Consider the following 23,751-nt stretch of genomic DNA (forward strand, 5'->3'; position numbering starts at 1 on the left):
TATCCCTTGGAGCTATTTTGAAATACAGGAGAGATTTCTAACCACGGTGAGTCGCCTACCACACTAGAGGACAGGGCGCTCTCTCCTCCCATCCACCCTGGGAAGGCTGCCGGCGCGGCTCTGTGGTACACCAGTGCGGATTCAAACCTGTCTGGCTGGGGATCTTCATGACCAGCACCAAAACCCAACTCCAGGGATTTAAGCAGCAAAAGAGATTGTTTAGAGGTTCCTGGGACCCATGGACACATGCCAGGAGAGCCAGACATGACTCAGAAGCCACAAAGCTGGGAACCACAGCCAGCATCCTCCCATGGCAGAGCCCAGAGATGGAGCCCAGGGTTGCCCTGGGCGCCTCTGTCCAGGCCCCTCTGTCTGGGCCCCACCAGGCTTCCACTGCACTCCATTCCCACTCCCTTGAGGGAGGTGGAATGTCTTTCCCCAACTAGAGGAAGGCCACGAAGAAAGAAGCCCTGGCCACCGCTGAGTGGGTGTTGCCTGTGCGCCCTTCTGCCCCGACAGGACCTGTGTCTGGGTTCCTGGTGGCAGGGCAGGGCAGGCCGGAGGCTGGAAGCCTGCAGACAGCCAGTGGGTGACCTGCAGCCACAGTGCTCCAGGTGGCTTGTAGCCAGAGGATGCTCTGTGGCCGATGGAGTAGGTGGCCCTGGGGACCCAGCCAGGAAGAGGCGGGAGAGGCTGGAGGCCTGGGTGCTGGTGTCTTAGACAGCTGCCCGGTGCCCACGTGGTGGCTCCAAGGGAGGGATGATTCCAAAGACAGAGATGGCCACAAAGGGCACCGGGTCTGGAGCCCGGCCAGCGTTCCAAGCTGTCTGGCACCACCTTGCACTGGCTGGGTGACCCTGAGCAAGTCTCTCAGTGTCTCTGCCTGCGAATTCTCAACAGTAAAATGTGTGCCCCTGTCCCAGGGCTGTTTTGAGCAGTAAGTGAGTCACACGTGGAGTGCTCAGGGCGGCGCCTGGCACACGGGTGGTCTCCACTCATGCCAATGCCAGTAGAGCTCCTCCTTCCTCCCTCTCCAACACCCGCCAAGGGCGGCAGCCACACTCCCTCGCTCCTCCCCCTCCCTTTCCTCATTCACGTGAACTTGAGGACCAAACCGCCAGGCCCAGGCAGCACAGCCCCTGCCCTGAGCCCAGCCCTGGGGCTGGCAAGGTCACGCTCCCCACCCCACCTACCTTCCTCCAGGCAGGGCCCAGATGCCCCAGCTGTGGTACCAAGAAGGACCAGAAGTCTTGGCAAGCCCCGCCCACCCCTAGCTCCTCCAAGGCCCCGCCCAGGCCCTCCTGGCTCCTCCAATGCACACCTCTCCCCCCCCCACCCCCCCCACCCCCCCCCCCCCCCCCGCCCAGGCTCACCCCACCTCCCCAACCCCTCTCCAAGGCCCGCCCAGCGCCCTTCTCCTCCAAAACCGTGCCTCCCCTCCAGCTCCTGCCCTTGAGGTGAGAGTGGGGAGACTGGCAGGACTGGAGTGGGGACCAGAAAACACAGGTCCTGGGAGAGGAGGTCCTGGTGCCCTGCCAGCAGGTGCAAGGGCTGTGCTGAGCTCCCGCCCAGGAAAGCCATGGCAGCTCCTCCCAGGCCACCAGCTCTTCTCATCTCAGTGTCACTTTGTGACCATTGTCCCTTCCAGTGCTCCACCCTGACCCAGCAACCCCCAAAGAGGCCTGGAGGGGCTGGCCTGAGGACAGAGGCAGGGCCCTTCCTGAGAGGCCTTGAGAGCCCAGGAACCCCGGAGCCTAGGGGGGCAGTGGGGCTGGCCCCTAAGTGGGTGTGGAGGGAGTCCTGGCCAGCCCCGCTGGTTGCAAGGTGTGGGGGCAGGGGGGCCGGGGACTTGGGCAGCACCTTGGCCTGGAGGCAGCCATGAGCTGGGGGGACCGGGTTCTCTGCTCCCACATTTCTGGAGCTGGGGAGGGCACAGATGAGACCAGGTCTAACATCTGAGGTCCTCCAACCAATCTGCCACAGGCAATCCCCGCGACCTGCACTCAAGTGACCCTCCCTGGACGGCTCCAGACACAGCCAGCATATGATGGGCTGAGGCCCCCCAGGTCCTGGGCAGTCTAGAAGGGGTGCAGGCTCTGGTGGGCATGCCATTGGGCCCAAGTAGGAGCAATAACATCTGTAGTATTAGGGTAGGGCCGGTGGGAGGCCAGGGTTCCGTGGGGCAGGGAAGAAAGGAGGGAGGGGGCCTCTACTGCTTGGTGCCAAAAGCCTACCCCACCCCTCCCAGGCCCCCTGATCCCCCACCTGACACCCAGGAACTGGACTGGGAGCTGCCCTAATTGTAGCCCTCCTCCCTTGAGTTTTACGAACTGCTAAGAACTTCTAGCAGAGGAGTTGGAATTAGAGGCCTGGAGAAGGGAGGTCTGGGCCCTGATCGTGGCCTCTTAAACCCCCTTTTCCATGAAGAAAAGGCAGGACTCTGGGCAGCAAAGCCTGATTCAATGGCTGGGCACCGTGCACACAAGGAGAGCCTTCTGATATCCTGAAGTCAGGAGGCCTCCCAGTTCAGGAAGGACACTCCCAGAGCCCAGGGCTAGCTGGTGGGGCTCCCATTGCCCTGTTGGAAATCACTGAAGTATAAAAAGAATACCATTGTAAGGCCAGATTCCTGGGACCCCAGTAGACCTCCAGGAGCCGAATCCGATGCGATCACACAAGAGTCTTTATTGCAAGCTCGAGCCTGGACTCACAACCGTTCCCGACGCAGCGGTCCCAGGGAGTGAGTCCCGGTCCTTTGTTCAGTGAGATTTGATAGGTTTTGGGGGATACTCTATGCGTCACAACATCACACAGCAAATCATTCCACACTGCGGGAAAGTCAAACAACATTGATTAGCACATTCCCTGGCGGGAACAAGTTGGGTAGGGGTGATTGGCTAGTACAAGAGGGGGTTCCTTTGAACTGATCGGTTTAGGCCATGAGGGGTGTTCGTGCTGAACGACCTGGTTTCCCAACATGTTATCAACCACCATAAACTACTGGGGGGTCATCTGGCTTCCCAGGTATTTCCCTGTCTCATGCTGATTAGAGGTTGCTAGGGGGCTGCTTTGGGTCTTCACCTAGCCTGACAGAGTCGGGGACACCTGGTGCCACAGACCTCTCCTGTTATGTGCAGACAAACAACTCAGCAGGGTGGCTATCTGCCTAGAAAAGCTTTGTGTGTTTTCCAAGGACAAGGGTCACACCCCCTTCCTTAGGACAGGCCTTGAGGTAGAAGCTGCTATTCTTTATTTTCAAAAATGGAGTCTCATCAGTTTCTCACCATCAGCAAGGACTGTTACACCACATGAGTTTTCTTCTTAAAGGAAATCGTGTGTTAGGCAGCCTTCCATCCCTGTGATGAAATACCTGAGAAAATCAGTTTAAAAGGAGAAAAAGGTTTATTCTGGCTCATGGTTTTGGAGGTTTCAGTCTGGAATCCCTTGACTCTTGTTTCTGGGCCTGTGGTAAGGCAGGACATCATGGAGGAACATGTGGGGAGACACCTTATGGAGGCCAGGAGCAGAAAGAGAGGAAGGGTTGGGGACAAGATTCCCCCTTTGAGGACACGCTTCCAGTGACCCACTTCCTCTGAGGAGGCCTCACCCCTACAGTGTCCTTCCCACCATCAGGGACCAAGCCTTCAACGCAGGTCCCTGGGGCACATTGTAGATCCACCTGTAACACCAGGGATCTGCAGTGATATTTAAGAAGCGCCCACAGGGCGTGGGAAGGGTGTGTGGAAGGAGAGGTACAGGGATGGGAGGGGTAACCCCCATGTACAGCACAGCAGGGAGATGTGACATCCACTGACCCAACCACTCAGAGAGCCAGAGGACAGGGCTCTGAATGCCCCCAGCACAAACGATAAATGTCTGCAGAGACAGATGAGCCAGCCACCCTGATGTGATCCCTGCCCATTATGTCCACGTACTGAAAATGCCACACTGGGCCCCAAGAGTGACGACTGTCACCAAGTGTCAATCAAAATTAATAAACAAGGACTGGGGCTGGGGCTCAGAGGTAGAGCGCTCGCCTAGCATGCACGAGGCACTGGGTTCCATCCTCAGCACCACATAAAAATAAAATCAAGATATTGTGTCCAATAGGAAGGGCAGCAGAATACAATAGACACTAGTATGGCCCTGTGAATACACGTGGCTGTATACCAATGTGATCCTGCAATTTGTACACGTGGAAAAATAAGATTACGTACCCCATTTGAATCAAATATATGATATGCCAAGTTCATTGTAATGTTTTGAGCAACTAATAAAAAAATAAAATAAAATAAAATCAAGTTAAACCTGAAAAAAAATATTGTGTCCACCTAAAAAACTAAAAAATAAATATTTTTTAAAAAGTAATAATAAATTTACAAAATGAGCTGGAGGAGAGGTGGGCCGTGGGGAGCCGTTCTTTCTAGAAGAATACCAGCCAAAGAGTTTTAGAATGACACATTCAGGAGAGGGCACTTTAGTCGGTCACTCTTTGGCAGTCTCTGGTGTGACCACTCATGCAGACAGGTGCTACGGCCACTGGGTCAAGCTGCGGGCACTGTCATGGCGGCAAAGCTCACCCTGCAGTGGCTGGTTAAGGGCCAAGAGGGGAAGCTGCTGAACACCCCCCAACAAGTGACCCAACCCAGCGGCACCAGCAGTGGGAGCAGCAGGTGTGCTTCCTCTCCTGATGGGATGCGGCAGGACATTGCTTATTTATTTTACTTTAAAAGCAAAGAGTTTCACGCAGCTCAGGATTACGGGAGCTGGAAATCCAAGCCTGGGCAGCCGCACTGGTTTGGCCTCCGGTGAGGAACCTTGGGCTGGGTCACCACATGGTGGGTGGCATTGAGGTGGGTACATGGGTGAGGCAGGAAGCCAGAGCCTGCTGAGAATATCTAACCTGACTCTGTGCGGGATGTTTTAGTCAGTGTTTGGCTGCTGTGATGAAAGGACCCGGCCAGCACAATTGTAGGAGGGCTCACTGTTTCAGAGGTCTTAGTCCCTAGAAGGCCGGCTCCATTCCTCAGGCTGAACCTCAAGGAGGGAGAGGGTTGGCGGAGGGAAGCAGCTCACTTCAAGGTGATCAATAAGCAGAGAGAGACCCCACTCTCCAGATACAAATATGTACCCCCAAGCCAGGCCCCATTCCCACCTCCTCCAGCCACACCCACCACTTTAGTTACCACTCAGTTAATTCCTGTCCGATTAAATCACTGATTGGGTTGAAACTCTTACAACCCAATCATTTCTCCTTGAACTTTCTTGCATTGTGTCACACGTGAGCTTTTGGGGGACACCTCACATCCACGCCATAACACAAGAGGACAGGCAACTCAAATTTTGAGGCATCTGGTAAAATCAGTGGCCTTTACTCTTCAAAAATGTGTATTTCATAAAAAAGGCCACAAACAACAAAATGAAAAGGGAAGCCAGGCACAGTGGCGCACACCTGTGATCGCAGCGTTCAGGAGGTTGAGGAGGAGGATCCCAAGTTCAAGGCCAGCCTCAGCAACTTAGGGAGACCCTGTCTCAAAATAGAAAAGAAAAAGGGTTGGGGATGGGCTCAGCGGTAGAGCACCCCTGGTTTCACCTTGGTACCAGAAGAAAGGAAGGAAGGAAGCCGAGTGAGCTCTCCCATACAGAGGGACAGACATCTGCATCAAAATTGTTTTTAATGTTTTAATGATGGTGCAAGCCTGTAAACCCATGGCTCAGGAGGCTCAGGAGGCTGAGACAGGAGAATTGCAAGTTCAAAGCCAGCCTCAGCAACTTTGAGGCGCTAAGCAACTCAGTGAGACCCTGTCTCTAAATAAAATACAAATAGGACTGGGGATGTCACTCAGTGGTCGAGTGCCCCTGGGTTCAATCCCCGCAGCAATAAAAGACATTTTAGGACAAATGCAGAAATTTGAATATGCCTGGCAGATAACATTATTTACGGCCAGATTTCGATGTGGTGATGCCATTGTGGTTGCGTAAAGATGTCTTTATTCCTTGGAAATGCATGCTGAAATATTGAGGGTATTGTGACATCATCCACACTTTCAAACTGCTCAGTGAAACTCAGGGCATGGAGAAGAGGGTGGGTGAATGGAGAAAGAGCACGCTGAGGTCAGACAGCAGGATTGGCGCTGGGTGTGGCTCAGTGGTGGGCACATTCCTGACATACAGGGGCACTCTCCCACAGAGTCACACCATCAGTCCTTTAATTTTTTATTTTGAGACAGGGTCTTGCTAAGTTGCTGAGGCTGGCCTCGAACTTGCAATTCTCCTGTCTCGGCCTCCTGAGCATTGGGATTACAGGTGTGCACCACTGTGCCCAGCTTCAAATTTTCTTTACATTAAAATTTTTTTCTACTAAAAAGTTGTATAAAAATAAAAAAAATATAGGCTAGTTAACCAACTACAGCTAGAACAATGTATTTTATTTATAAGAAGTAGGGAGTAAAATTATGTCCCTTCCTCAAACCTTACACAAAAATAAATTCATATGGTTAAGGACATAAATGGGAAAAGTAGGTTTTTGAAGCTTTTAGGAGACTGATCAATTCAACAACATTAAAATAGAACCCTCTGAACAACCAAAGACATAGTAAAAAAGCAGGAAGCACAGACTGAGGCAAAATATTGGGAATGGATTTGACAGGAAAAGGATCAACACTGAAGATATATTAAGAATTTGTAAAAACTCAGTGAAAAAGACAAATAGTCCAAGAAAAAGTGAGCCAAGGATGAGGGCAGGCAACTCCTAGAAGAGGCCCGTGAGTGGCCCACGAAAACCCGGACCTAAAAGGCCAGGCCTGGACGGTCCAGCAGAGCCAAGGTGCGGAACTGGGTTCTGCCTAAGGGAGGTGAGGGGCTGGCAGGCAGCAGGCAGGGGGGCAGTGACCAGGGCCAGCTTCCTGGGGAGGCCTCCTGAGAGGAAGCTTCTGGAAGTGTAAAGAACATTCCAGAGGGCCAGGGCCCTTGGAGAGTAGGGGAGGTCTGGGAATGGCCTCCAGGGCCTGTGTGGGGTGTTCTCTGTGATAAACAAGGGCTACAGGGTGAGCCCTGGTGGGGCCTGGGAGAGGGTAGGTTTGAGGTCAGGCAGGTTGGCGGTGATGGAGGGTGGGGATTCTGTAGCCCTGCAGGAGCTGTTGGCTCTGGATGCCAGACGGTGTGTGGATAGGGTCTCTGCCTCCAGCCCTTTGAGGATGAACTTTGCGGGGTCACTTCTCACTGGGGAGGGGTTTAGGTCTGCACACCCTAGCCAAGAGGGCAACTCTCCCCAGGTGCCTGCTCTCTCCTGGGGATTTGGCCAAGAGGCTGGACAGGTGCAGTTCCCATCACAGCCTCCCCAAGCAGAGGGAAGACCCTGCCAAGCACAAGCCCCAGGTTCTCAAGGCAAGAAGGGCCTGACATTCAGCTCACCACTGCTGGCCAACGGGCCGCGGGCTGTCCGCCTTCCGAAGTGGTCAAGGGGAGGACCCGGCAGCAGGCGCCTGGACAGCCAGAGACCCACAGATGAATGTGTCCAAAGCCCTAGTCCTCCCCATTGCTCTCCTGGACGAAGAGCATCTATCCAAGGAGCCCAAAGGGGGAGTTCTTAAGGGTCAATATCCATTGAAGTATTAATGAACTAGGAGGAGCACTCAGTGCAGCTCCTGAACGCCGGGTCTGTGCAGCAGCGGGAGTCGACGTCCTCCGGGGCTTCCTCCGCTGTCTGCACCACGCAGGCTGCTGGGACGCAGGTGCAACCTGTGCGCAGGCCTGCAAGCCCGCGGGGCTCCAAGGCCCCGAGCGGTCGGCGGATTCCGCGTGCACGCGCTCATCTCCTCCTGTAAGCAGTGTGACTGTTGCCAGCAACCAGGTTCCTTTGTCTTTCTCCTCCTGAAAAGTGGCAGGAGTTCTTGTGCTCTAAGGTGTCGTTGGTCAAAAGCGTTTGAGAGCCACCCACGTAGAGCGGTGGCTTGCACACGGCTCCCCAGAGACCTCACTCCCTATTCCTCGGTGCTTCATCGTCGCCCACAACTGCCAGGGTGTCTCCCAAAGGAAACGCCCCTGCACTGCTCTGCTCCTCCTCTGTTCCTCTGGCTGCACCTCTGCCCCGCAATGGGCAAGCTGGACCAGCAGCTGTCTAGGTCCCGGGAGATCCTGACCTGGGGGCGCAGATCCCCAAGCAGAGGGAAGACCCTGCCAAAGGCGCCGCCCTGGCAGAGCCGGCCGCACCTGACCTCAAGGGGCGCCCTTGGCCCCAGCGTCTGGACACCCGCGGTGCGCGGGGCACAGGACCATGGGCGGGAGTCCCGGCCAGTGCCCAGAAGGCTGGGCAAGGACCGTCGCCGCCTCCGAGCTCGCCCCTGCAGGGTAGACGGCTGAACACCGCTTCCTGCGCAGCTGCCCCTCAGGCCATCAACAAGCCCTTTCCTGAGCCCCCACTGTGTCCCAGCCCCGGGGGCCCAAGGTACAGGAAAGGAGAAAGGAAGTCAGGGGTGTACTCAGAGTTGGGCAGATCTGGGGCACCTGGTGAGGAAGAGGTGTTACACTGAACCCAAGATAGGTGTGTGCCCGCTAGCGCCCCCCAAGGGACGCTACTCCAGGACATATCCTAGCTGGGACCTTGAGTGGTCCTCAATGCCCACCGGGAGAAATCCAATTATCACATGGCAGAATGGAGATTTGCCAACTCTGTCAGGTTTGGGGGTCTTTTTAAAAAGACACATTGGCTAAATAACTGGTGTGTTTTCATTGAAATTACTATTATAAATGCAATTGGCCTTCATTGTGAAATAATGGAATGTGAAAAAATTTGCATACAAATTATCACTTAGAATAGGTGGAACACAGGATTTTTAGGGGGTGGAACCAACTCTGATGCTGTAATGGTGGAAACATGCCATTAGCCATTTGTCCCAAACCACAGGAGGCCCAACACCATGGATCTACATGACTTACTCCACCGGAGATGCAGTTAACCCACCTCATGGACTTCGGACTTTGGATGACTAAGACACAGTTCATCCACAGGAATAAATGGATCACCTGGGAGTAGGGGAGTGATTGCCAAGGTGATTGGTGATTATCAGAGAGGTGTAAAAACAGCTGTTATAATCATGCGAAGGTAGAACCTCTTGAGACAAAAGAGAGAAGTTCTCAGCAAACAGAAGGCATAAAAAAGAACAAAGTAGAAATTTTCAAAAACTCAATATTTCAAGTAGAATTTCACTGGGTAGGTTCAATTGTAGAAAGATTCAATGAACTTGAAGATCAAGAGAAAATTGCCCAATTTGTAAACAAACAAACAAACAAACAAAAATGAGATAATATCAGAAGGTCCTAGGAGAATGAGATCGATGAACAACAAATTTGAAGAAATAACAGACATGAAGACGATGGTATTTAAAGTGAATTTCTAGGGGTGGGGCTATGACTCAGTGGTAGAGCGCTCACCTAGCATACTCGGGGCACTGGGTTCGATCCTCAGCACCACATAAATGTAAAATAAAGATATTGTGTCCACCTAAAAACTAGAAAATAAAAATTTTTTAAAAAAGAGAATTTCTAACCAGCTCTCACTGTTGTGGTGTAAGCTAATCAATAAAATCAGTAAGAGTTTAAGTTATAGGTTATAGTTTTGAACAATTGTATTCGCTTGATCATATAGACATAAGGCTTCTAGATATCGGTAGTAAAAGGATGAGTCAATGAGAGAACTGCAAGCATCAAATAAGTTACCAGTACTGGGTCAGCGGGATGGAGTCACTGTGGCTATACGAACAGAGTGTGGCTGTGGGGACTCCGTCTTAGCTGTTCTAGACTCCATTCTAGTTTCTCTGTTACTGCTCCTGTCAAGAGGGATCTGCAGATCCATTTTTGAGAAACAGAAACAAAAGCTGTCTTCTTTTAAAAAAAATTGTTTTCCTGCACTCTGTACCCCACAGAGTGTACCCAACTCAGGGTATGGCAGTTTGTAGTGCGCCATGTCCTGGGTTTGAGTCCATTTATGGGTCTACATGACTTTGAAATAGATGATGGCCCCGCTCAGCTGAAACTCGGACTTGAGATGCAGTTAACTAAGTTGTAAGCTAACTGTTTTTTTTAAAAAATATTTTTTAGTTATAGTTGGACACGATACCTTTAATTATTTATTTTTATGTCGTGCTAAGGATCGAACCCAGGGCCTCGCACATGCTCGGCAAGTGCTCTACTGCTGAGCCACATCCCCAGCCCCTAACTGCTTTTTTTTTTAGCCTCTGTAACTTGCTTGCTTGCCTGATGCTGAGAAAAGCCCCTGAGTTGTGGTTTTCATCATTAAATTCTCAAGACACAGGCCAGGAAGTTGCTGCTCTCCCACAGAGAGTCTCTGTTTGAATTCTGACTTAGGGTGTTTCCTGAGGCGACTCCCCATGACACCACCACTGTAAAAGGCCTACTCCCAGTAATCAATGACATTTATTTTTTATAGAGGTCCTGCCTCTTTAATGGAAATCTGGAATCTCCTCTTACTACTGTCATAGGGAGGGAGGACACAGACATTCAGGCCACAGCATAAGGGAATAACTGTTGCAATGACTGGATTTTTCATCAGGAACCATGGAGCTCAGAAGAGAGTGGACATCATCTTTCAAGTGCTGAAAGAAAATCATATTGTTGACCCAGAATTCTACATGCAGCAAAACAACCCTTGGAGAGGTGACGTGAGCATTCTTATGGCAAAATGGGAGAATCCATTGCCAGCACAAGTCCTCAGTTCTCTGGCTGAAGCAAAATGATGTCAGAGGCAACTTGGAACACCACGAACAAGGGAATGTGCACAGATGTGTTCCTAGCCGGTGAAGGCATTTTTCTCCTTTGACATTCTTTAACACTTAGATGTCCGTGGAATACAAAGCTCACACTACTGTCCACTGGGGCTTTTGAATGTATGCGGTTGTACTGTACTTCATCGGACAACCACACAATACAAGAGGGAGGGCAGCAGGACACTATGATGGCTGAATGTGCAGTCTCCAGGTAGGCATCAGGGAGAGGAAGATGGGTGTCAAGTGAGGAGCAGGGAGAGCTGGGTGACCAGAAGCCAGATCTGCCTGCCTCCGACTTTGGAGACAAGTGGTCCCACCAGACACCCACCTGGCAGGGACTAGAGCACAGGAAGCTGAAGCACAGGATGACCAGCTTCAGGCCAGCCAACAGGCCAGCAGGCAAGGTGACCCTGTTGCAACCTCCTGAGCCTAAGGGCCACAGGGCTGCCACTTCATTTCTGCCCTCCAAATCTCATGAACAGAAGTGTTTCCTGGGGTCTGCCCTGAGGGTTTTGGGAATTCAGCATGGAGGCTGACAAATTACAAACCCACCACACCCTTCTTGTCTCTTCCTCCCAGATCCCCAGAGGTCAGCGGCTATAATTTTAGATCTTATTGGTGAAAGGAATCACAAGAGAACTCAAAGCCCAATTTTCAGGTAAAGTAAGTAAAATGCATGGAGGAGGTGAACTGCTCAATGTCAAGGGCAGAGCTAAGGCCATCCCCAGCCTCCTTTCCAGGGGACATCAACTCCCTCCCAGGCTGATTTTTGCAGCTGTACGGCCTCTTTGCTCCTCAGCTGTACTGCCCTGGGCAAGCCAGTTCACCCACCCAATGCTGTGTGCACTGGGGATGAGGCAGTAAGCACATCTGGGCTTGGCACATCTGGCTGTTACAGACCCATTAAATCAGAAAATTCTGGGGTGGAGTTGAAGTATCAGAACCTTCTAGAAATTTCCTGACTTGATTGCATCCCCAAATTTGAACACACCCAGTGTGACAGCTTGGTCTGTGGCAGTGCTGCCTAGAAACAAGGCAGCCATCTGCCTCTGCCACCAGGGAGCAGCTCCCTCTGTGGCCTCAAACAGGGGACATGGCTACTGTGTGTGCCAACTGACTTGGCCCAGGCCTGTGTGCAGTGGTAATAAGGGCGAAACAACGCAGGTCTCTGAGGAGTTGTGGAGGGCTGCCCATGTTTTGTGGTGCTGCCTAGTACTATAAATTCCTTTTAAGCTGAAGCTAAATTTTAGTTTCCTCCCTGAATTATTAATTCCTCAAGCAGATGAATGGCAAAACCCAGAGGCGGGTGCTTTGGTAGATGTCTGGTGATGCTAAGAATCACTGCGATGGCTACTGCAATAAGGAATCCACAAATGAAGTGACCATCATGCAGCACCTTCTCTTTAGGCCATTTGCAAGAATGATGACTCCCGCTATGGTGCGCACACACCACTCGCCCATCCACCATAATTAGTGTATGCATACTGAAAGAGCTCTGGGTGCAGCACAGGACATGAGGTCAAGTGCCTTTAACAGCCATGAGGGTGGGCAAGTGCCTGCATTTCCTGAAGTCTCCGTATTTATTAAACGTGTTCCACGTCTGCAACCACTGGCAATTATGCTGACCTGGACTCCACGCTGCCCCCACTAGTGCCTTGGGGAGCTTGACTTGCTCACTGATCATTTCCTCCTCGGCCCTGCCCCCAAGCTGAGCAGTGAGCTTGCTGTGGGCTACAGGGTCCACTGCACACCAGGTGGCCTGTGCACCTCCCTACTGCCGAGAATTCCAACAGGAGCTGCTGAGCAAGGTGAGCTGGACTGGGGATGGATAGTGGACTTTTTTTATATCCAAATTACATAAATCCCCTCCAAGAAATTTAAGCATGAAACAATGAAATGGCAGATTAAATGGATTACCTGTTAGAACCTTGTATCTTAATTCCATAACATATAACTTATAGCCTATGTCAATTTTCTTGTTTCCACTTTTAATTCTGCCATTGTCTTAAAATTTAGGTTTTAACAAAGAGAACAGGTCCATTGTTTGTCAAATCCCAGCTATAAATATACAGCATAGAAAGTCAAAGCTACAGGAAAAAAATTGTCAATCTGCACAACTAAGTTCAGAAAATAGTTTAGTACATTTCTTATAAAACTAATTTACAGGAGGTTATTCACATGTACTTATCAAATTTGCTCCTGATAATTCACAAAACATATAACTAAACAAACTGAGCACAATAAATCTAAGGGAAATATATACAAAGAAGGTTAAATAGACTATATTCATTTTGAAATTACCAATACTCAAAGAAGACAGAGCACTTTCTTTGAACGTTGCTCAAGGACGCAGCAGCCATGTCTCCATCTTGCAGCAAGATGAGCCACGTCTGCAGCAGCGCCATGACAGACACGTCAGGAAAGGCCACGGCACACACACCCAATGCTTCCTGCAAATACTTTACCAACTGAAACAAATAAAACTTAATGTCAAGTACAGTGTATTCTGGGGCACAGGTTTGTTTGCAGGGATCAGGGATCAGCTCAGTGGCAGAGCACTCACCTAGCACCCGAGGTCTTGGTTAGATCCCGGCATCCCTACCCCCACACAAAAATTAAAAAAGGAGGATGAAAAAAAAAAAAAAAAAAAGAAAAGAAAAAGAAAAAAGGCTGCAGTTCTTGACAATTTTCAGGTGACTGGCCTCTGAGCAGTGACCCAACAGATGACCACAACCTGAGAACAGGGATCAAACTGGATGGAAAGAATGCTGTTCAGCGTGGGGCTGTGAAGGATGTGCTTGGGGGGGAAACACTTGGAATTCACGAGTCAATACGAGCAGACTGGGATATGTCCCCATACCAGCTACTTTTGTCATCTCCCTTAGAAGTCCACAGTTTTTAGACTACCGAAGCGGTCACTCCTACAAGTCTCTGTTGAATTTGAGCACTTTCCCAAGATAGCAGAAAGTAAGCTGAAAGGTCACATGAGGTCTCTTGACCAAGGCACGGGGAGGAAGCCCACAGAGCCATGGCCCAGGCACAGCAGGGCTCACCCAGCCCGACCTGCTCTTCCCTGCACCCAGGGCCCAGGGCAAACTATACCCGCAAACTGGAGGCAGTGGCTGACCCAGGGCCTAAATGCTCTAAGAAGGTGAGCTCCCTGGTTTCAGGAATGTCCCGCTGACATTTGTCAGGCATCCAGGCACCCACGGGAAAGACACAGGTGATGGAACAGAAAACTCCAACTCTTTTCAAGGCTCTTTAAAACCTGCATCAGCAGGATTTCTAACACAAAACCCTTTTTGCTGAAAAAGCGGATGACAAAGAAAATTTTAAATAGTGCACATTTATCTTCAGGTATTTGTGTTCCTGCCCCAAAATCAAGTTAATGGGCTGCACAGAATTCACTGTAAGTGACTGGTTATTACAACCGTCAGGTAAACAACTTTGGAAATTTGGACAAAATCAGGCATGACAGTTGGCACTCCCTCCCTATCCTGAGCCAGTCCTCTTGCCACCCTGCTTTCCTCCCACAGGGACCACCAGCTCCACAGAATCAGGGCCGCTGACCGCACACGGCCCTTTCACCCTTGGATGTCCCAAAGCCAACAGGAATCGGTCAGCTCTCTGCCTGGTTCTAAACTCTTCTTTGTTACCCTTCTTTTTAAAGGAGTCTCTTTCCTGCCTAAAATACTCTGCAGGGCCTACCCCAATGGTTACCATGCTGCCTGGAGACTGGGATTCGCTGGGAAGGGTTGACTTTCCCTGGCAACCCACCAAAAGCTCTAACAACCCACCCGAGTTGATTCTTCCGTGGCAAACCCAGTCCTCCTTATCTGGAATTCAGTAACCACATCCACAACCGTTTGCAGGTGCATCTGAATGGTGCTTCAAGAACTTCTTCCATCTCTTATTCTAGTATTTCAGGAAGTGTAAGAATTTCATCCAGAGAACAACATGTACTCTACAACAGGTAACTAATTAGATATTTAATACCCTGTGCCAAGGTGCCTGGTCTAAAAATGCAAACACCACATAAGCAGAACTTTACCTAGCATAACTGATCCTCAAACATCCCCAGGAAACTCCAGTTGTTTTTATTTAAGAAGAGCTAGAGGCATCTGATCCACTAGCACTAACTCAGATTATTCCAAATCATCTCAGCTGTTAGGGAAACTTGTCTTGCCATAGCAATGGCTGAAAGGACCTGCCTCCTCTTGCTCCCTTCCCACCCTCCCACCCCAATCCCCACATGAAGTTTGTTTTGTTGAAAATGATTAACATTTAAGCAGGGGAAAGAAAAGCGGCCTACTAGATTAAATTTTAAAAGGATTTTGTTATTTGCTATACAAATATACATTTCAACTTTTACAACATCCACTCCAGTCTGACCTCCTCTTCTGTAGAACAAGAGATCAACATTTTGAGTCTCTGACTTCAAGGACATTATCACAGACACACAAACGCCCTCTGAAAGCTTTAGCAACTGACAGGAATTACTGAAGATGACCAAAGGCTCAGCTGTTAGGATGCACGCCCATGTTTTCCCACAGCACAAACTCCTTTCAGGAAGAGACGGTCTTGTCCAGATGGTCCTACTAGCTGGTCACCTTGAGTTTAAGATACCGCCTGTGGCTGGCAGTGCAGGCACCTGGCTTTGCTATAAAAGCTTCCTCTTCTTGGAATAGCTCTCCTCTTTCTCCAGTCTCCTCTTCGTATGATATGAGACAGAGCCATGCTTCTCCTGTTCCCCCTCACTGAAAGCCCTGGTCTCTCTCCTGTGACAGAGCCCTGCTTCCAGGTCACATTTGCGTTTACTTGTGGAAGCATCCGAGCTCGCAGCTGGAGGCTCACCCGGCATGGGAGGTGTGTGGTTGCTCTGCAGGGGCAGTTTAGCAGCAGACAGTGGCAATGCACTGCCAAGGTCCTGGTGAGTTACGGGAAAGCCTGGCTCTCCCAGGGGAGATGTTGCTCCAGGATGCTGGGGGCTCAAGGGTTGTGGATCTCTTAGGAATTTTCCCTTGGCATCAGCACCCAATCTCCTCAGCAGTCGTGGGTCCCGAAGTCGGTCCTGAAGAGGAGGCCTTTCAGGGTCCTTTGAGGTCACAGTAACAGCAACTTCCCTACAGTCAGAGGGTGTGTGGTATACAGAAGATGCAAAAGATGTCTTGGCAAATTCACTGTCTAGCTTGTTGCTGGGCAAGCCACCTTGGGGTCTGGACACCTCTGGGGCAATGGTAGGTGGGTGCGTCAGACTTCTCTGTAGCACAGGCTTAAGTTTCAGAATCTTCATTGCATCATGTCTATAGTTTTTGTCGCAGGTCTTAATGATGGCACCACGCTTCTGAGCATCCTGAATCAGATGATTCCAATGCTGGTTTTCCTTGAAACAAAGGAAAGGGCGAAACGATTATACCCCAAAGAAACACTCCTATGGATGGGGACCACGGGGTTCCAACATTCATTTCTGAACAAATGATACATATACTTTTATGTGTAGATTCTCAACAATGCATTACTCATCAGACAAGGCTGAAGGAAAAAAGTAAATTCAAATACATAATGACAGACAAAAACTTTGACCATTCTCACAACTGTTACTCACGCTGCAAGGTGATATACCATCATGCAGCTCTGCACTACTCTCTGGAAACTTCATGTAGCTAAATTTCCATGAAAGAAAAAATAAAACTTAAGCTCCTCAGCTTCTGTGCCCCGTTTCAAGTGTGCAATGGTCACACACTTCTAATAGCTACTGCACTAGATGATGCAGGCATAGAACACTCCCGTCCCCGGGGTCCTTTGTATAATGCTGACCTAGGGTACTGCCTGCCCTTGGCAGAGCTGATATTCGGCAGCAGGAAGGCTTGGTCTCAGAAGGCAAGCTTGAATGCAGGTGGCTATTCTAGAAAGAGGCACGGAGCTTTACTGGCTTCCCAAAGGCCTCCCAAGCCCCAAAGATAGAAAACATATTAACTGACTGAGATAGTATCCCACAGGTATCACCCAATTTCCTGACTCTTTTCTGGAGCTTAACCATGAGAAACACAGCTAAATGTGGAACAGAACAACATGTTTCTTCTCTTTTCCCTTTATAATTTTCTCCAATAGTAATTCCTGATTTACAACCACTAGAACTTGAGTGAGTCACTTTACTAAGAACAAACAAGGGAAGAGATTAAAAGAAAAGAAAATGGACAGCGACCCTCATGTGGGCTCCTACTGAAAGGTGGTCAGGGCAGTGGGGCTGCAGTTCTGCTTGCTATATATAGGGGCTTGGTAAAGTCACTTGACCTCTCTGAGCAACTTTCCTCAGTATAAAAAATAGGAATAATATTTCATTTAATATTCACATTTCACCACTCCTGACTGTGGGCTGCCTCTTGGCCAAGCAGCAGTTTCCATGTGCTGATGCCAGGCAAATTCATGACTCAGCAACTCTAACTCCTTTGTAGTCAATGTATCATTTACAGATCTTCTCTGAAAACCTTCCATGGACATCATCTGATCGACACAAGAAAGCTACCACCACCTGGGGAATGGAATCAGGGGTTCTAAGACAGCCCTGGAGACAAGTGGCGGTGCTCTCTGAGGAAATGTTGATCCACCAACCTTTTAGGTGGATGAGGAGGACACTGACCCTAGGAACTGGGCAATGACTGGATCCTAAAAGTGAAATCCTTTCAAGAGTATCTTGACCTATTCATTTTACCTGTACGTCTGCTTTTATGTATGCACAGAGTGAAATGATAAACACTTGTCTCAAGTCCAAGACAGCAAAAAATGAGGATTCTAAGTGCGAGTCAGCGCTGCGTCACAGCCCAACAGCAGCGCACAAGGGTGGTGTGCACTGTGCTTGGTGGCTTCCTGGGTCCAGGGGTCAGTCACGTGAGCAGGGTGGGTGACGCAGCGAGGGCCATGCGGGCAGCCAGGTCTGGTGGCTCAACTCTTCCTCCTGCTGGGAGGCCTCTCCAGAGCCTCAGTCTGTGGCTGAGACACACGTGGAACAGATGGCCTTGCTGTTTTTGCCAAGACTATCATACCTAAATTGGCACCTAATCCAATCCTAAGAGCACAAAAATAGTTTTAAGGAGGGACTATTAATCTTGGCTTCTCAGAGGAAACCAAGTGCTTTCATGACTGATTCCATTTTCATGAGAAAAACAGAGCTAAAGAACTGCGGGGGAGGGGAGGCACCAGTGGTGGGGGCAGGCAGGTGGGACCCAAGAACAACAAAACAAGTTAGGTGGAAGCCTTGTCCTGGCCTCCCCACTCTCTGCAGTGCTGGGCTGGGTGGTGCTCTACCACGGGCCACTCCCTATCCTCCCTCAGTGGGCTGTTCTTTGTAGCACTGCCTCCCCAGAGTGAAAACACCCAGGCCATCAAGGGGAGGCCAGCGGCCAGCAAATTCATGGAAGTACGAACCTGGGGTTCCCAAAGACTACACGTCTATACTGGGGATTGAATCCAAGGGGCTCTACCACTGAGCTACATCTCCAGTGCTCTGCATTTTTTATTTTGAGAAAGGGTCTTGCTAAGTTACCCAGGATGGCCTCAACCTCCAATCCTTCTCAGCCTCCAGGTTGCTGGAGTTACAGGCATGTACCAGCACTCCTAGCTTGTAATCGTTTTATTTTTAATTGCTTTATTTCTTCTTCCTTATTTATCTATTTTTTGTGGCATTAGCGATAGAACCCAGGGCCTTGTGCATGCTAAGGCAAGTATTCAATCATTGAGCTTTATCCCCAGCCCACTGCCTCATTTAAACATGTTAACATTTACCAATCTTCAGCAATACTAAAAGATTTTTTTCATATCAACTTTTGAATGCCCTCTAGTGGTACTAACTAAAATGAAAGGCAAAATTCTGAATTTCCTTCTCTTCTAAGATGACTTTCAACAACAACAAAATCCCAAAAGTCATCAGCCCTAGAGAGACCAAGAGCAAGTACGCGCTGCATCTTGCTGTGACTCCACCAATGACAGCCCCCCACTTTACTACAGAGGCTTGGCTCACACTCCCTGCAAAGAAGCAGAGGAACTCTGAAGGCAACGACTTCAGCGGATGCAGGCGCAGGGCTCCAGGTGGCTCAGGACAGATCGGAGCACACCTTGGGCCACATTTGCTCAGTGTTGACTAAACATCAAGCACTGAGCTAACACGCATAGGTGTGATCCCACAGACGTGGGATCATTTTAAAAAGGTACCCTGAGAACCTAGTGGAAATACCTGGGTTGAGAAAGGGTAAGTGGCTTATGTGTACACAAAAACTTCCAGGGAAAATTTACTGGAGGACATTATAACCTTTATTTGCATTTTGATGGAGAAATAAAAAACAAAAACCTACTGATAGTAACAACGGGCAAACTTGAGCTCCCTGTAGCCCCCCAAAATGTACCTACCATCAGAGTCCTCAAATGCCCGAGGATGAAGAGGCTGTACTTGGCTCGTGTAATGGTGACATTCAATCTCTGCAAACTGGCCAGGAATCTAAGCAACAAAAAGAAGTTACTTCTTCTTAGAGGAAGGCCTCACACATTTGTTTAAAGGAGGCAGGTGGCATTTAAGACAACTCCTGTGCTCCTTTTAAGTCTTTTGAAGACAGTGAGTTCTTAGCCTTTTTGTCCCAACCCAGCACAGAAGCAATTCCCACTAAAAACAGTAAACAAACGTCAATCTCCTACTCTGACTTGGATATAAAATTTAACAGTATGACTTTTAAGTCTTAAAAATATCTTTAAAAAAATCATTTCAATTATTCATTCTTAAATTTAAATACATTTAAATTGTTGAACTATTGTGGAACTAGGGCAGAAACACAAACATCAGTCAGACAAATTAATAGAAATAAAATGGGAAAGAATCGACCACTTACAAAACAACCCTGTGGTAAATGGCCTCTGTGTGTACATGCAGCCCATCCCAATTATGGACAAAGATCATTTACATTACTAATTATAAGAATAAACAAATTTACAACCTGTAAATTCCATTGAATTGAACCCAGGAGTGATATACCACTGAGCCACATCCCCAGCCCTTTTTATTTTGAGGCAGGGTCTCACTACATTGCTTAGGGCCTCACTAAATGGATGAGGCTGGCTTTGAACTTGTGATCCTCCTGCCTCAGCGTCCTGTGCCACTGGGATTACAGGTGTGTGCCACCATGCCCAGCTCCCTCTGTATCTTATGAGAAGGAACAGAGAGTGATATGAAGAGTTACAGGCCTGGAGGTCGAGGGAGTCCTGAGCTAGCAGGTTAGGCTACTAAACTAAGTCAAAGCAGGAAAACAGAAGGGGGAAAAACTGTTTATGACACATACCATGTGGGACACACATATCTTGGAAAGAAATATAATCCAGCTGTTATTTCTTATTAAATGAAAGAACAGAGTCACACTATGGAATGGGCTAACATACAAGACATCAAGGAAAGCCAACCTAACAATGGATCTATTTTACAAAAAGAAATCTTCATGATATTATAAAAGTTTTCATAAAAAAAGTTAAGAGATGGGACTGGGGATGTGGCTCAAATGTTAGCACGCTCGCCTGGCATGCGTGTGGCCTGGGTTCGATCCTCAGCACCACATATAAACAAAGATGATGTGTCCGCCGAAAACTAAAAAAATAAGTATTAAAAATTCTCTCTCTCTCTAAAAAAAAGTTAAGAGAGCAAAATAATGGTGTTTTCCAACAGTGATAGATCTAATCTTAAAGGCAGCCAGGCACGGTTGCACATTCCTGCAACCCCAGAAACTCAGGAGGCTGAGGCAGGAGGACTCCAAGTTTGAGGCCAGACTCAGCAACTTAGTGAGACTCTGCCTCAAAATGAAAAATAAAAAGGACTGGGACATAGCTTAATGGTAGAGTGTCCCTCGGCTCAATTCCCAGTATAAGAAAAAGGGGACCGTAACAGCTACTCACCCAATTGAGCCCTGCATGGCATTTGCCCTGACACATGTAACAATGACACAGTCCTTCTGACGACCCTGGAAGGCATCCACAGTGTCCACTTCTGCTGGTCTATTTGCAAAAGAAAGACATGTTTACAGACAAACTATTAAATATTAAAACAGAGTCACATTTTAAAGCCTTTTCTTTTTTCGTGAGATTCTTAGCAGTTAGTCTTAACTGCACTATGTCTCACCCCTGTGCCCTGGCAACCATGAATCTCCTTTCTGTCTCTAAATTTTCTTATACCAAAAACATACAAATGGAAGCATAAAACGTGATCCTCTGGCACAGGCTTCTCTCCCTTAGCCTCACCATCCAAGACTCATGCATTGCTAGCCCATGGCACCATTCCTTCCTCTTTTGACTAGTATTTCACGGTAGACATACCACAACTTAGCCGTTCACACTGGATGGGCACTTGGGCTAGTTCTGGTTTATGACTACTACAAATCATGCTGCTATGAATACTCATGCAAAAGCTTATGGGTGAATACCTGTTCTAATCTGTTGGGTATACACCTAGGAGTGGAACTGCTAAGTCCTGGGGTAACTCTACATTCAACTACTTGAGGAATCATTAAACTCTTTTCTACATTCACTATTTTACCTTTTCACCAGCAACGCATCAGGGTTCCATTTTTTCCACATCTTCCCCACTTTTTTTTTGGTCTAGGTTCTTTTTTTTAGGTGATCTTAGTTGATGTGAAGTGGTATCTTGGGGTTTTGATTTGCATTTCCACAGTGGCAAATGACACAGCATCTTTTCATGTGATTACTGGCTGGGTTTATATCTTCTTTTGAGAAATGCTTATTCAAATCTTTTGCCTATTTTCGAAATTACTGAGTTGTTACAATTCTTTATGTATTCTAAATATCTTTTTTTTTTTTTTTTTTTTTTTTTTTGTGGTGCTGGGGATTGAAACCAGGGCCTTGTGCATGTGAGGCAAGTGCTTTGCCACTGAGCTATAGCCCCAGCCCCTAGGGTCTTAACAGATAAATGATTTCCAAGTATTTTCTATTTGAGGGTTTTTACCCACTTTGGGTGTGAGGCTAGGGATGGAACCCAGGGCCTCATGCATGCTGGCTAAGCACTCTATCGCTGAGCTATACCTTTCCACTCTTTGACACTCAGAAATATTTGAATTATTTTTTTTGTGTGTGCTGGGATTGAACCCAGGGATACTTTACCATTGAACCACATCCCCAGCTCTTTTTTAAATTTATTTTTTGGAGTACTGGAGATTGAACTCAGGGGCACTCAACCCTGACCCACATCCCCAGCCCTATTTTGTATCTTGAGACAGGGTCACTGAGTTGCTTAGTTCCTTGCCATTGCTGAGGCTGGCTTTGAACTTGTGATTCTCCTGTTTTAGCCTCTCAAGGTACTGGGATTACAGGCATGCACCACCATGCCCTGTCTCTTTTTACTTTTTTTTTTTTTTTTTAAAGAGAGTTTTTTAATATTTATTTTTTAGTTATCGGCGGGCACAACATCTTTGTTTGTATGTGGTGCTGAGGATCGAACCCGGGCCGCACGCATGCCAGGCGAGCGCGCTACCGCTTGAGCCACATCCCCAGCCCTCTTTTTACTTTTTGAGATGAGTTGTTTAGGGACTAAGTTGCTGAGGTTGGCCTTAAACCTGCAATCCTTCTGCCTCAGCTTCATAAGTCACTGAGACTACAGGTGCATACTACTACTGCATATAGCCAAAAAGCTTAATTGTTATGAAGTCCAATTTATTTTTTTTCCTTTGGTGTCACATCTCAGAAATTACTGCTTAATCTAAGGTCAAATAGATTCATACTTATATTTCCTTAAAAAATATATTTTCCCCCTTCGTACTAGACAATGAACTCAAGGCCTTCTTTCAAGCACTCTATCACACCCCAGCCCTTTTTATTTGTTGAGACCAAGTTGTTTAGGGCTTACATCAGTCTCCTGAGTAGCTGGGATTATAGGTGTGCACAACTAGGCCTGGCTTCCTTAAAAGTTTTATAGTTTAATCAGCTTAATCATCTCCCTAGAAAACATACTTGGAATCTTTTTCTAAAAATTTTACACTTTATTTATTTTTGGATTTGTTATAATATATTCATATGTGCAAACAGTATATTTTGATCAACTTCATTCCCTAGCACCTCCCCTTTCCTTCCCTCCCTCTCCCATCCCCTTCTTCTATTCTACTGGCCTCCCTATATTATTTACTAATTTTTTAAATATTTAAAAAAATTTTTTTAGTAATAGGTAGACACATACCTTTATTTTGTTTATTTATATGTGGTGCTTAGGATCGAACCCAGGGCCCCACATATACTAGGTGAGTGCTCTACTGCTGAGCCACAACCCCAGCCCACCCCTATATTTTTAAAAAATTTTGTTCTAATTAATCATATCAATAGAATGCATTTTGACACCTGTACACAAATGGAGCACAACTTCTCATTCCTCACACCAGTAGTGTAATCATACATGTATATAGGGTAATAATATCTCATTCGTGTCCTTCCCATCCCACAGCCCCACCCTTCCTCTCCCCTCTGCACAATCCAAAATTCAGGTACTTGGAATTTTGAGAGATTATCCTATCAATGTGGGGAGTCCTATTATCTTAACATCTTCAGATCCTTGAACACAGATGTCTTTCCATTTATTTTGGTGTTTTAAAATTTCTTGCAACGTTTGCAGTTTTCAATGTATAAATCTTAATCATCACTTTTTTGGTTATATTTATTCCCTAATTTATTCATTTTGATGCTATTGTAAATGGAACTGTTTTTATTTCCTTTTCAGACTAATCATAATGTATAGAAATGCAACAGATTTTTATATATTGACTCTGCATCCTGCAACTCTGCTCCGTTTGTTCATAAGCTCTAGCTGTTTCTCTGTATGGCTTCCAGAAGGTTTCTAAAAATAAGACATGCCATCCACAAAGGGTTTTTTTGTGTGTGGTGGTGGTGCTGGGGATTGAACCAAGGGCCTTGTGCATGTGAAGCAAGCACTCTACCA

The 23,751-nt window shown here is 47.9% G+C and overlaps 1 protein-coding gene across 4 annotated transcripts in view; it reads right to left on the reverse strand.

The window, feature by feature from the left end:
• Positions 1 to 15,100: 15,100 nt before the first annotated feature.
• Positions 15,101 to 23,751, reverse strand: part of Setx (senataxin) — an 86,266-nt gene continuing 77,615 nt past the window's right edge. For all 4 annotated transcript variants that reach the window (XM_046451418.2, XM_046451420.2, XM_046451419.2 and 1 more), the window contains 3 exons: positions 20,712 to 20,810; positions 19,188 to 19,275; positions 15,101 to 16,167 (listed from right to left, as the gene is read on the reverse strand). In XM_046451418.2, the coding sequence (XP_046307374.1) occupies positions 15,445 to 16,167; positions 19,188 to 19,275; positions 20,712 to 20,810 (910 nt within the window). In that variant the 3' untranslated portion in view covers positions 15,101 to 15,444. The remainder of the gene's footprint in view (positions 16,168 to 19,187; positions 19,276 to 20,711; positions 20,811 to 23,751) is intronic.

This window comes from Marmota monax, unplaced genomic scaffold, assembly GCF_021218885.2.
Source record: "Marmota monax isolate L192 unplaced genomic scaffold, Marmota_monax_Labrador192_F-V1.1 WCK01_AAM20220418_F8-fsc00020, whole genome shotgun sequence".
NCBI lineage: Eukaryota > Metazoa > Chordata > Mammalia > Rodentia > Sciuridae > Marmota > Marmota monax.